General features: G+C 40.5%; 1 protein-coding gene across 2 annotated transcripts; it reads left to right on the top strand.

Moving 5' to 3' along the window:
• The first annotated feature begins 4,276 nt into the window (after positions 1-4,276).
• On the top strand, positions 4,277-6,184 carry LOC102700763 (momilactone A synthase-like). Of its 2 annotated transcripts, XM_040529605.1 has the most exons (4): positions 4,277-4,359; positions 4,553-4,692; positions 4,822-4,911; positions 5,040-6,184. In XM_040529605.1, exons 2-4 carry the CDS (start codon positions 4,667-4,669, stop codon positions 5,836-5,838), a joined length of 915 nt encoding a protein of 304 aa, XP_040385539.1. In that variant the 5' UTR covers positions 4,277-4,359; positions 4,553-4,666; the 3' UTR covers positions 5,839-6,184. The 2 variants fall into 2 exon arrangements, with proteins under 2 accessions (XP_040385539.1, XP_040385538.1); XM_040529604.1 differs by lacking the exon at positions 4,277-4,359 and having other exon boundaries at positions 4,427-4,692.
• Positions 6,185-12,461: the final 6,277 nt, after the last annotated feature.

The following is a 12,461-nucleotide window of genomic DNA, read 5'->3' as shown; positions in this document are numbered from 1 at the left end:
TTCAGTCTGCTACACAGATAAACTGTATTCCATGTTAGGTACGGTCTTGATTGTGATCCGTCGTAGAACATTTATGACGAGTGACAACTACAGGTGGACAGAAAGCTCGTGGCTCGTTAGCTCGCTCGACTCGTGACAAACTCGGCTCGGCTCGACTCGTTTCATTTTTCTAACGAGCCGAGTTAGCATTTTAGCTCGTTAGAGATAACGAGCCAGCTCGAGCTGGCTCGTGAGCTGCTCGCGAGCCTAACGAGCTAGACCAAAGATACACGATTCGCCGGTATTCATTGATTCTACCCCAAAAAGCATATGTTCAATACTTTATAGGTTCGTCATGTGATTTGTTGGTTCAAACTTTAATATTTAGATATAATTTCATATGATTTATATATTTGAACTGAAAATTTGCTTGTATAATCTATTGAAAAATTGTTTAAGTTAACTTTTCATGCACGGCTCGTGAGCCTAACGAGCCAATTCGAGCTTTGTAATGAGCCGAGCCAAGCTGGGTTTTTAGCTCGTTACGATAACGAGCCGAGCCGAGCCAGCCCGTTATCTTAACGAGCCAGACCGAGCCGAGCCAAGCCGAGCCGAGTCGAGCTGGCTTGTTATCCACCCCAAATGACAACTGTGAGCTGTCATAGATAAACTCTCGTGTGACGGGTTATGCCTAGTAGCCATATATGAAATACGCTAGTTTTCAGCCCCTTAGGTCGAGTTTAGTCATCTCAAATGGTTCATGTTGATTCATCCTCCTGATCTCATGGATGCCTGGATCTATATTAGTGTGTTCTATATCACTTCATAGAGAAAGAAGTGTAAATAAGTATACAATTGACATTCTATAGTACATATAATTTGGAATATAAATTCTAGAGTATTTTGAAATTATGTCCATGATAGGTTTTGTGAATATAAATATTAAATGCTTGCAGACAGTCTCTCAGCATTTTATATTATACAATGTTTTGCATTTTTCTAAAGTCAAACTTCTTACTGTTTGACCAAATTTATAGAAAAATATAGCAACATCTTGGTTTGCTTAAATGGGACATTGAGTAATACTAGTGGATGCGTTCTTTTTGATAGATCAAGATGAAGATAAATATTTTGTGACTTTTGTGAGATCTCTTTTATGGTATAAACGATGAAATTAACTGTTACAAAGTTAAAAATCTATTTTAGAAATATGAGATAATAAACTAATATATAAAAACTTTATCTAAAAAATACACTGTTTAGCTATTAAAGAACTACGCGTGCAAAAGCTGAGAAAAAGTCTATATAAAAGAGCACAAACCACTGTTTTTTGACTCAGGAAGCTAACATATGCGTGCATTTTAAGCTCGGGTTTGCTGCTCTTCTGGCCATCTTATACGAACTTCTCAGTCACACCAACGTTTAAGCAAGTATTACATCATGCATGTAACTTTTTGTTTTCCATCTTAACTTGCTGAAATCAGATTGGAATCGAGCTGTAGTATTCATCGGAGATTAATTAGCCATGAAGTCAAATTAAACCGGTTTACAGATCATATATCTAGCAGTGACTATGTAATGCCACACCTTCAGTTCTAGCTACATGAATATTTCATCGAGGATTTCTGTGTTCATCCAAAGGAGCCCTCTTCTGACTCTCGATTGTTCATTTACAGATCTTGTCCATATTTAGCGAGTGGATGCTCTCTTCTTTCCGCTGATCTTTCACAAATAAAAATGAATTAATTGGAAGTTGGCCTACGGTCACATGGCCATGTGATGAGTTTAAATGCCGAATTTTATGTACGTTATTTCCTTTTCCATTTCACGACGTAAGATATTTGATCTTTTTACTTATAATGTTTAACCATTTGTCTTATTCAAAAAATTATGAAAATATTGTTTATTTTGCTTGTGACTTACTTTATTATAAAAACTTAAAGCAAGACTTGTCATTTTTTATATTTGTACTAAACTTTTGAATAAAACGAATAATAAAATATTACAACCAAAAAAGTAAAACATCTTGCACGAAGGCAGCACTGTCTACCAATTTTGGCACTTACATGATTTTCATACACACATGCATGCTGTGTTGGCTTGTTTAGTGGGCATGTGTGTGTACCCATGCTACCAGGAGACGATTTGATGCCTACTACTCTGCCACGATGTTTCAAGATTGTGTGGTGTGTGTTCGTACACATCCTACTTTGGCATTGTTTAGTTTCTAATTTTTTTTTCCAAAAATATTACATCGAATTTTTAGACACCTAAATAAAACATTAAATATAGATGAATCAAAAAACTAATTGTACAGTTATGAAAGAAATCTTGAGACGAATCTTTTGAGCCTAATTAGCTCATGATTAGCCATAAGTGCTACAGTAACCAACATATGCTAATGACGGATTAATTAGGCTCAAAAGATTCGTCTCGCGGTTTCTAGGCTAGCCATGAAATTCGTTTTTTCATTCGTGTCCGAAAACACCTTCCGACGTCCGATCAAACATTTGACGTAACACTTCTCCCAAAAATTTTCTCAATCTAAACACCACCTTTTTAATAAACAATGATAGCATGCTGTTTATGCTGACCTTGATGTACCTCTCCTCTGGGAACAAACAGTGCAGCCGACGGTTCTGATCTGTTAACTGGAATATATATATTAGTGGTTTAATTTAAACTTGTTGTCATGACGTTGCCGATTTAAAGAAGACAACCGTTTACCTGTGCATGCATCCTTGCCTCCGCATTTAGTCGTTGCAATTGATTCGTGACTATTCTGATGCTGCATCAGCTGTTGCACGCTTCCTACCTCTCAAAGCAAATTGTATATATGGAGTTTAAACTTTATCCAAAATAAATCAATTTATATCATCTTTACGTCCCATTAATGTATTCTAACAGCTTATCTAAATTTGATCATTCATATCAGCTATCATTTTAACACAACATCTATATTACATCTTCTATATAAATTTTATTAATATTTTGCGACCTGTACTCTTATGTTGTTCTTAATCTCTTATTTTGAGATTGCAAGATGAGATATGGAATAAGAAGAGGCAAACTCCATATTTAAAGTTTTCTCTAATATAGATGATGCTCGATCTATTTTTAAAGGATGGGATGAGTGATGTGATGGGGCAACTCCCCCATCCACACATACTTTATTTTTGGGGTGGACGATAGGATGAAGTATCTCTTCAATACCACCTAATTACCAACCCTCCAGGGTGATAAGCATTTTTATAGGAATCTACTGCTTTCTCACGAATTAAGTGCAGTTGTGAATTTTCGTATGAAACGTTCGACGATCAGTCTTATTTAAAAAATATGAAAAAAATAAAGAAAAATAATTACACATAAAGCACTTTTTATATTTTATCATCTAATAACAATAAAAATAGAAACTATTTTTTATGTAAGATGGATAATCAAACGTTGAACGTAAACAACGTAAAACTACACTCTTCGTGAAAGGAGTCGGCAGTAATCGTTTATAGAACGGTTCTAGTATTACTCAAGTCAAATCACATGGTAGAACCCACACCAGATACTGCTTCTGATCTCCATGTTGGAGTAGGGAGCTGCTAGAGGGCAATCCTCTTAGTTCAGAGGTTGCAAGTTGGCCAGTACTAGTTGTATTCCAAAAAAGGGTAAAGGAAATTCTGCAAATCCATGCGTGCCTTCTCATTCGGAAAAACGGCCATGTATTTTTTTTGAAAAAAGGATAAAACAAATAATAAGTTATAAAAGTTTAACCAAATATTATCTTCAACGTTGAATATTCATGTTAAATGTTTATGGCCTACAGCCCCAAAATAGGCATTAATTAGGGCAAAACTCCTATGTGGATCGAGCTACCTCTTTTTCGTATTGGTGGTGTACTAAACTACCAATTTCAAGATTAATTTCGTTCTATGAAATTAACATGTCTCAATAGTATTGTTCGTATTGGTTGTATATTAAATCACCAATACGAAGACTTGGTTCTAGGAAACAAGTCTCAATAGCTAGTGCAATCACCCAGTATTACTGGGACAAATCATAGCAGCTTATAGCATACATACCAAAGTGTTGGAACAGCATTGGATCAGACATGATCTTGGCCCTATGCACGTAAAACACGCACCATATATACAAGCAGTACTACTTTAGTGGCCATTAAGGATGATACTTTGATCATTCCAAACCACTGTTCTAACTTTATGTTAGATAGATAACTCAAGTAAACATAATTGGAATGTCAATAGCTATAGGCCAAGTCCTTTTCTAAGAAAACGCTCAATTGCCCGCGTTCTTTTGCACTAGATTAATCCTTGGCTTTTAATAGAAGTTAAACAGTGTATTTTTAACAGAAGTTCATCATTTTATAGGGTAGAATTTTAATTTTACATTAGTTAATTTTGTACTTACAAAATTTTGTATAAGTGATTTCCTTTTGTCTTGCTGTTTTCAAATTTTATAATTCCTAAACATAGAATTACACGATCAATTACGCTGCTATTCCTGGCGATGAATCTTCAATTACTCTCTTTTTTCTTAAATTAAGGTTTTTTTTTTCTTCCAGGTTCGTCTTCTTGCTTCTTAAGGAGGCTCCCAGTGCCCTGTGTTACCTCAAACCTTCTCCTGAGCCAACAACAACAACTCTGCTCTGCATTTGCTGTAGAACTATTTTAGCAGGATGTTCAGGGCGGCTCAACTCCTCAGGTAGTACGAGTTTGATCAAGATATATACTTTATAAATATATATAAGTATATTACTTACTAATTAATGTGTATTGTGCATGCGAGTGCTAATTACATGTTAATTACATAATCAGTATGATGTGTTTGCAGGGAGACAAAGAGAGCTGTCGCCCCGAGAACGAGTTCATCACCTGCAGGTTTGATCGTCAGTGGCTTCTCCACGGCCTCCAATTTCCAGAGGTTAATTTGATCTGCCATTAATTTTCGTCGTAATTGGATGATCTCTTGTTGCAAACATGTAGCAAGTGTTTTATCATGAACTCCTGATGTTGAATTGCTTGCAAGAATTTGACAGCGCGTGCGTGCAGGTTGGCCGGCAAGGTGGCCGTCATCACCGGTGCAGCCAGCGGCATCGGCAGAGCAACGGCGGCGGAGTTCGTCAAGAACGGCGCCAAGGTCATCATCGCCGACATCCAGGACGACCTCGGCCGGTCCGTGGCCTCCGAGCTCGGCCCCGACGCCGCGTACACGCGCTGCGACGTCGCCGACGAGGCGCAGGTCGCGGCGGCCGTCGACCTCGCCGTGGGGCGGCACGGCCGGCTCGACATCTTCTACAGCAACGCCGGGATCGGAGGGAGGTACCCGCAGGACGACGCGGTGTCCGTCGACCTCGACAACTTCGACGGCCTGATGGCGGTGAACGCCCGGCCGGCGCTCGCGGCCGTCAAGCACGCCGCGCGCGCCATGGCGCCGCGCCGCAGCGGCTGCATCCTCTGCACGGCCAGCGGCGCGGGCGTCGTCCCCATCCCGGCGCTCGCCATGTACTCCGTCTCCAAGGCCACCGTCATCGCCATCGTGCGCGCCATGGCGGAGCCGCTGGCGCGCCACGGCCTGCGGGTGAACGCCATCTCGCCGGGGCCGACCAGGACGCCCATGCTGCTGCGGGAGATCCCACTCATGGCCGAGCAGTCCCCCGGGTTGAGCGGGGAGCTGAAGCGGATGGTGGAGGACGACGGCGCGGCGGGCGACGCCGCCGCGGTGCTGGAGCCGGAGGACATCGCGAGGGCGGCGCTGTACCTGGCCTCCGACGAGGCCAGGTTCGTGAACGGGCACAACGTCGTCGTCGACGCCGGCTACTCGGTGCACAAAGGAGCGGAGGCGCGTTGAAATGACCGAGGAGAAGCCCATCCTCGGATCATGCCACGTGGCTATTTAAGGGTGGATCTGCCTAGTGATCAAACTTTTAATTTCATCGATCAAATCGGTTTAAGTCGTTGGATAATAATCTGAAAGCATACACGTAAATCAAAAATCTGATGCACGCTCTTTTTGTCCTCCAGCCGCCATGTATTATACACGTGTTTGACAAAAGAACAGAATATAAAACGTTTGATCGATAGTAAAAATGATTAAATGTCATCAATCTTAAGACAGCTCCCGTAATGTGGGCTGTTTGTTTGCTGTGTATGGAAATCCCATTATTGTCAATCTCGTTGAAATAAAATCGTGGTGAAGATGGATAGGATCATGTGATATTTTATACTGAAATTTCCATGGGAAAATAACACCGGTGGCATACATCCTCCAACAACGATTTTTTTATGCGTTGGTAGGTTTGCCATGTAAAGCCTCGATTCTTGCGCCCTTAAAAACTATTCGCTCGGTCGCACAATAAGTGTATTTTTATATTATTTATTTTTAAAATTCGATAAATTCTATGGTTAGGATTTATATTGTTATTAGATAATAAAACATGAATAATATTATATGTGTGACTAGTTTTTAAATTTTTTTTATATTTTTTCAAATAAGATGAATGATGAAACATTGGACAAAAAATCCATAAATATGGATGTAGTAACTTAATAAGAACCTATGGATCACAATCTCGATTGTTTGTGCGTAATTAAGGATTAAACTGTCGAGACCTCGAGTTTCCCTTTCTCTGAAAACCTCCTCCAAATTCCTTCCGAAAACACTCTCCCTAACTTTGCTTAAAAATTCCTTCAATGTCCATCTAGAAATCTTCCAAAAATCAAAATCTAGGATTCAAAATTCAAACTTCAAATTTCAATTCTCCAAAATCCAAGAATTCTCAGATTTTGGTGGAAAGAGAAGCCTGTGTGTTGAGGCATGTAAGGCTGAAACTTAGGGTTTTCTGCCTGTTTCAAGCCATTACTTTTGGATTGGATTTAGCTGCGTTAAGTTCCGTCGCTACTTCTCTACTTGTCCTTATCCTCAGGAGTTGCTCCGAAGGTGCGACTTACTAGCAATGTCTAATAACTGGTATTATGCATCTCGCACTAATCGTGGGAACCAGCGATGTCCTGGGACTGGTATTTGGCGAAATGTTCCTGTGGAGATACACAAACTTCCTATAGCACATTCCCCTAGTGTCATCATCGTTGATGGTGCTAGGGCCGGTGTGACATGCCACTAGGCATGGTACCTTTAAAGGCATGGTACATTTCTCACAACCAGGGTTTGTTGGACCCATATATCACTAACAATGTCGACTAACTCTGAAGTTAGAGGATCCTGGTCCATGTTTGCTTTGGTAGATGAGATGAGCCAATCAGTCGCACACAAAACAAAGTGGATTATTATGGCAAAATTAATTTCTACCTCCATTCCAAAATATAACTTTTTCTAGGTTATTTATCATAGATTAAGAAAATGTTAAACATTTCCTTTTAGTCACTTCAATGATTAATTTTTGAATTTTGAATTGTTTAGGTTATCTTTTCAAGCAACAGTTTGACTATAGAATTATTGGGATCATTAAAATCATGAGAATCAATTAGTGTTGAAATACTTAATATGGTAAAAAAAATTCCATGCTATAAATGCTTATAGTTTTGGATGGAGGGAGTGTGTTTAAAATATTGGATAGTTGAAAATGGTTTCTTTTTGTTTTTTAAAATAAACTTATATCAATTAGCGAACAGGGTGTAGGTGTACCGGTTTTCATCTTATATATAAAGAGCAATTTTACGGTCCTTGAGAAGGTATCCAGAAGTACCAAACTTTACACTAAAATTTTAATATCTCATGACACATACAAAAATTTAGATAGAAAATATTGGTACCTCATGGTACTTTTCAGGGACTGTAAAATTGCTCATATATAAAACTAATATACTTAGAAATGACACATGGCAGTTTATTCGGTTGAAATAAAGCAGCCATCCGACTAGCTCATACTCCCTCTTTTTTCATTTGACGTCTTTATCTTCTCTAAAAGAAAACACATAGGCAAAATAATAAAAAAAGAATTGCCTAATGAGGGTAACAACCTATAGTCCTAACACAATATGCCCTCGAGTCCCACCAGTGCAAGTTATAAATGAAAAAGATGAGACAGAAAGAACACCTAAAGTCTTACAGAACTCCTGATACACTAAAGAGAAGCTGATGGATCGTAATACACTAGAAGAGGCGTGATTATCTGATTCCTTTGCAGGGAACAAATGAACAAATAAATACATGGAGATGAAATCGGCGACCATGATGTGATCAACGACGCCCCTATAACTAAGAAGGTATGAAAAGGACAGGAAAAACTATTAAACCTAAAGACTCTATTGGCTAGACAGCCATTATTGTTTTAGGACCCTAACTGATACGTTAAACAATCGACTCTAGAGGAATTTCATGATATGACATGAAAATATACTTATCAATTGAATTATTAGTAGGATAACCACTAAACAGTTCAACCGATTAACTTATTTTAAAAGATTGGACTTAACCGAGATAGTTTTAAGATTAGTCAGCCGATCGGATAGATTTAGTACTTATCGCACGTACAGTCAATAGCCGATAGGGTGTTGAAGATATTAAAGAAAGTAAAACTGGGTTACTAGACTAATTACCAGCATAAAACAATAATAAATAACTGCATGTATATTTATATTAAACCTAGAAGATCAGACTAAACCAAGACAGTTCAGATTTAAACATAATATTGCGATATACAAGAAATTAACTACTAAACCAACGTAATCTATCAACTCATCTGCTAAATTTAGTAGATCGGACAAGCTTCTATTGGCAGATCGAACCAAACTTACATAGATCAGACTAAACCGAGACAATATGTGGTCTAATTCGATATAAATATAGAAAACATGAAGATCTATAAACTTAACATGCAAGCCAATGAATTACTTAAGATAATGTTGGCTGGAACTCCAGCAATAAAACCTCACGAGCACTCGATCTGATCTGCTAACACGAACCCAGCCAACTAGATTGATTGGACTAAACCGAGGCAGAATCAAGTCGACCAAGCTCACACCGACAAACTGAACAAAGAACTTGGAAGACCTTGATTGAGAACCTATTACTACTTCGAGCCAAAGACAGATCAAAAGCAATAACAAGCCTCGGATAAACCGTCGAACTACTAGGTAAGAGATCGAATTAAATTGAGATAGTCTTATCTAGCCGATCAACGAGATGACTATCACAAACTACATTGTGAAGCTGACAAACCTCGCGTTGAGAGCTCGTTCATGTCGAAAAGTTGGTGTCTTTACAAAGCTACGGGATGCTACATTCATACCTCGAGAATTAACTAACTAACCGGATATGGATCCGAATCTAATAACTAATCTATAACATACGGACTTTAATTCAAGATAATACCTCTCAAAACAATTAATTTAATTAAATTGAAGTTCACCAGAATATTCTAAAATATCTTGGGATCAGTGGAATCATTAACTGGATATAAATTTGAATTGCAGAGTATAAAACCTTGCTCCAGAAAATTTAAATTAAAAATTAGCAAAGTGGGGTTTCCCTCTTTTTCTCGTTTTCCCCTCCGCAGCCTAAATCCTCTCTCCTTTTCTCATTCTATTCCCTCCCTCTCCTTTCCCTAGGCCGGCTTGCTGCCAGCCGCGACCCAACACCCCCTCTCCTCCCCCGCGCCCGTGCCCCTTCCCTCCCGAACTAGGCCATCGTGGTTTAACTCTTGTCTTGTTGGACCCTTCGTGGTCTTGTAATGCCTATGTCACCTTTTTAGATCTCTTTGGATGTTTTATAACTCTTATGGTTAAATGGCTATTATTGTGAACTTGTGCTATGATGGATGGTGAATGTGAGATTGATATATGTGTGACCATCTTATGCTCTTGGATAATCATTGAAGTTCACATTGAATTTTTATTCATGTGTTTATGCTTGTTGAAATTAAGATTTGCTTTAGCTCCCTATTTGTTATTCATGATCAATATGCACTTGTTGAGGGGGAGATTTATTTTAAGATGCTCGTATACTCTATGCTTAATTACTTTCATTTGTAGTGTTTGTCATCAATTACCAAAAAGGGAGAGATTGAAGCATCTAGGCCCCCGTTGTTAATTTTGGTAATTAATGACAAGCGCTAATTGTGAACTAACCATTTCACTTGAGATATGTGTTTCAGTTTAGATTCACTCATGTGTGCCCATGGATGATTATTCATGGATTAAATTTGATGGCGCAAAGCAAAATGGAAGGAGTCGGTAAAACTAGCATTTAAGTTTTAAATTGATCGAGGTGAAGGGGCGATCAAATTTTTCCTAGTTCATCTTTAGCTTTGACGTACTATTAAGAGGGGTAATGACCTAGTAAAGAGATGATTTTAATTGCCACATTAGGTTATTTGCATAAACACCTGAAACATATTTTTATTTATGCAACATTCACTGGAGTCGGCCGGACCTAGGTCGGTCAGAACGAGGGCTGCCGGTCGGTCTGACCGTAGGCCACAGGCCAGTCTGGCCGGCCACTCTGTGGTGGTCTAACTGTCTAGTTCAGCCGGCCTAACCGCTGGCTTCGGGGCGGTCTGACCGGCCCCCTGGAGGCCTATTTTTGGCCCCTCGGGTTGGCCAATACAGAGCCGACGGAGTCATAGTCGATCAAACCGAGCTGATGGCGGTATGACTGGCCGCTCAAACCCAGTCTGACCGGCCAGGCCCCTGACATCATCTGTCAGAGCTCCAACAGCTAGTTTTCTAGCCGTTGCATAGTAGTACGGTGTGAACGGCCACATACCTTCGGTTAGACCGGCAGTACACAGATTTGGGGCATTTCAACCCCAACGGCTAGAATTTGTTGGTGGGGGTATAAATACCCCCCACCAGCAGCAAGGGAGCTCTCTTGGCTGTCATTTCAATTGCTCACACCCCTTGCATCTCTCACACACTCATTTGAGCCTAGGGTTCATCCATTTAGTGTGTTAGAAGGAGTTCTAGCCAAGAGTCAAGTGCATTGCTTCATTGTAGATCAAGTGTGGCACTTGATCATCTCCACGCCGGGTAATCACTTGTTACTCTGAGAGGTTGCCGCCTCCTAGACGACTTGTGGAGGAGTTGCCCAGTGATCTCTCCAAGAAGTTGTGGAAGAGGCCCGGCGCCGGCTTGTGAGTGCCTCGTTGTTCGCCATCTCTAGAGTGGAGGAAGAACAACCCTAGTGATCGAGGCTTGGGTAGTCCTCTCCTTGGGCCGGCTCCCGCTTTGCCCACCCCTTGACGAAGGGGGCGTGCGGTGGCTTTTTGGTTGAGCGGTGGAGTTGGCCTCGCCTCAACGGGGAGTAGGAAACCAGCAAGTTTCCGAACCTCGGTGAAAAATTGCTTGTCTCATTGTCTCTCTTGCTTGCCACATTTATATCTGTGCAATCTACATTCCTAGAGATATACCTGTGATCATTTCACCCTAGGATTGCAAAACTAGACTCAGGAAGTGTGATTTACTTTCCTAGCGATATAATTGAGCCCCTATCACCCTAGGATTGCAAAACATAACTTAGTTGCTTGTTTAGTCTTGCTCTTCAACAAGCCTATCAACTTAGGTTAGTTTTGATTAGAGGTGATTTAATTTTTAATCACCTATTCACCCCCTCTAGTCGACATTTTGATCCTACATCCGCCTCTCCGGGCCGCCGGACACCATTACCAGCATGGCCTCCTCCTCGCTGTCGCGTCGACGCCTTCGCCGCCATAAGTAAGTGCCCCTACCGCCTCCTCCCTCTTTTTCTCCGCGCACGGGTGCCACCCGCCATCGCCGCCTCTCCCCTTCGGCGCCATCACCTTCGCCTCACCACCACGTGTTCACGCCAGATTTTGGCAAATCACCGTTTTGGATTAAAACACAATTAAAGACCGAATCGGACAACAAAAAGATGAATCGGCTAAAGGCAGGAGGTTGGAAGCAGTACGAGTGCTGCCTAGAATTTAGAGATAGATTTAGTTGTTGGTTGTGAGTCCGTGTAATATAATTAGGTTTTATCTTGGAGTTTGTTTAGGATTTTCGCATTTAACTAAAATCCGGGTACAACAGGTTAGTTAGTAATGGATTCTTATCCGGTTAGGTTAGTTAGATCCGGGGTATAAATATGTGTGTCCAGGGTCATTGTAAATCATCTTCAGATCAATCAAATTCGGTGCATCACCACAAAACCTTAGACTTGCTTGTGCTTTCGGCGCGGGGTTCATTAGCTTCGCAATGTAAGTTCGTGTTTGTCAAAACCCGTGGATCAACTAGAACAGTATTGTCTCGATTAAGTTCGTTCTCCTGTCTGGTCAATCGGCGGGCTGAGTTCTATTATTACTTTAATCTATTTTGGCTTGAAGTAGTAGTAGTTCTCGATCAAGTCCTCGTGAGTTCTTCTGTTTGATCTGTTAGCATGATTCTAGGCAACTTGATTCTATCTTGGTTTGGTCTGATCAATCTAGCTGGCTGGGTTTGTGTTGTCAGATTAGATCAGGGGCTCGTGAGGGTTTATCACTGGAGTTCTAGCCAACA

Source organism: Oryza brachyantha, chromosome 12 (genome assembly GCF_000231095.2).
Source record: "Oryza brachyantha chromosome 12, ObraRS2, whole genome shotgun sequence".
In the NCBI taxonomy this organism is placed as follows: domain Eukaryota; kingdom Viridiplantae; phylum Streptophyta; class Magnoliopsida; order Poales; family Poaceae; genus Oryza; species Oryza brachyantha.
Note: the sequence above shows the minus strand (reverse complement) of the source record. Positions and strands in the feature narration are given on the sequence as shown.

What these genes read in the sequence shown, in the direction of transcription:
- LOC102700763 (XM_040529605.1), top strand. Translation starts at nt 4,667, where the DNA reads ATGTTCAGGGCGGCTCAACTCCTCAG. An exon ending in AGGGCGGCTCAACTCCTCAG is followed by an intron (nt 4,693 to 4,821) that starts GTAGTACGAGTT and finishes ATGTGTTTGCAG; the next exon opens with GGAGACAAAGAGAGCTGTCG. An exon ending in ACGGCCTCCAATTTCCAGAG is followed by an intron (nt 4,912 to 5,039) that starts GTTAATTTGATC and finishes GCGTGCGTGCAG; the next exon opens with GTTGGCCGGCAAGGTGGCCG.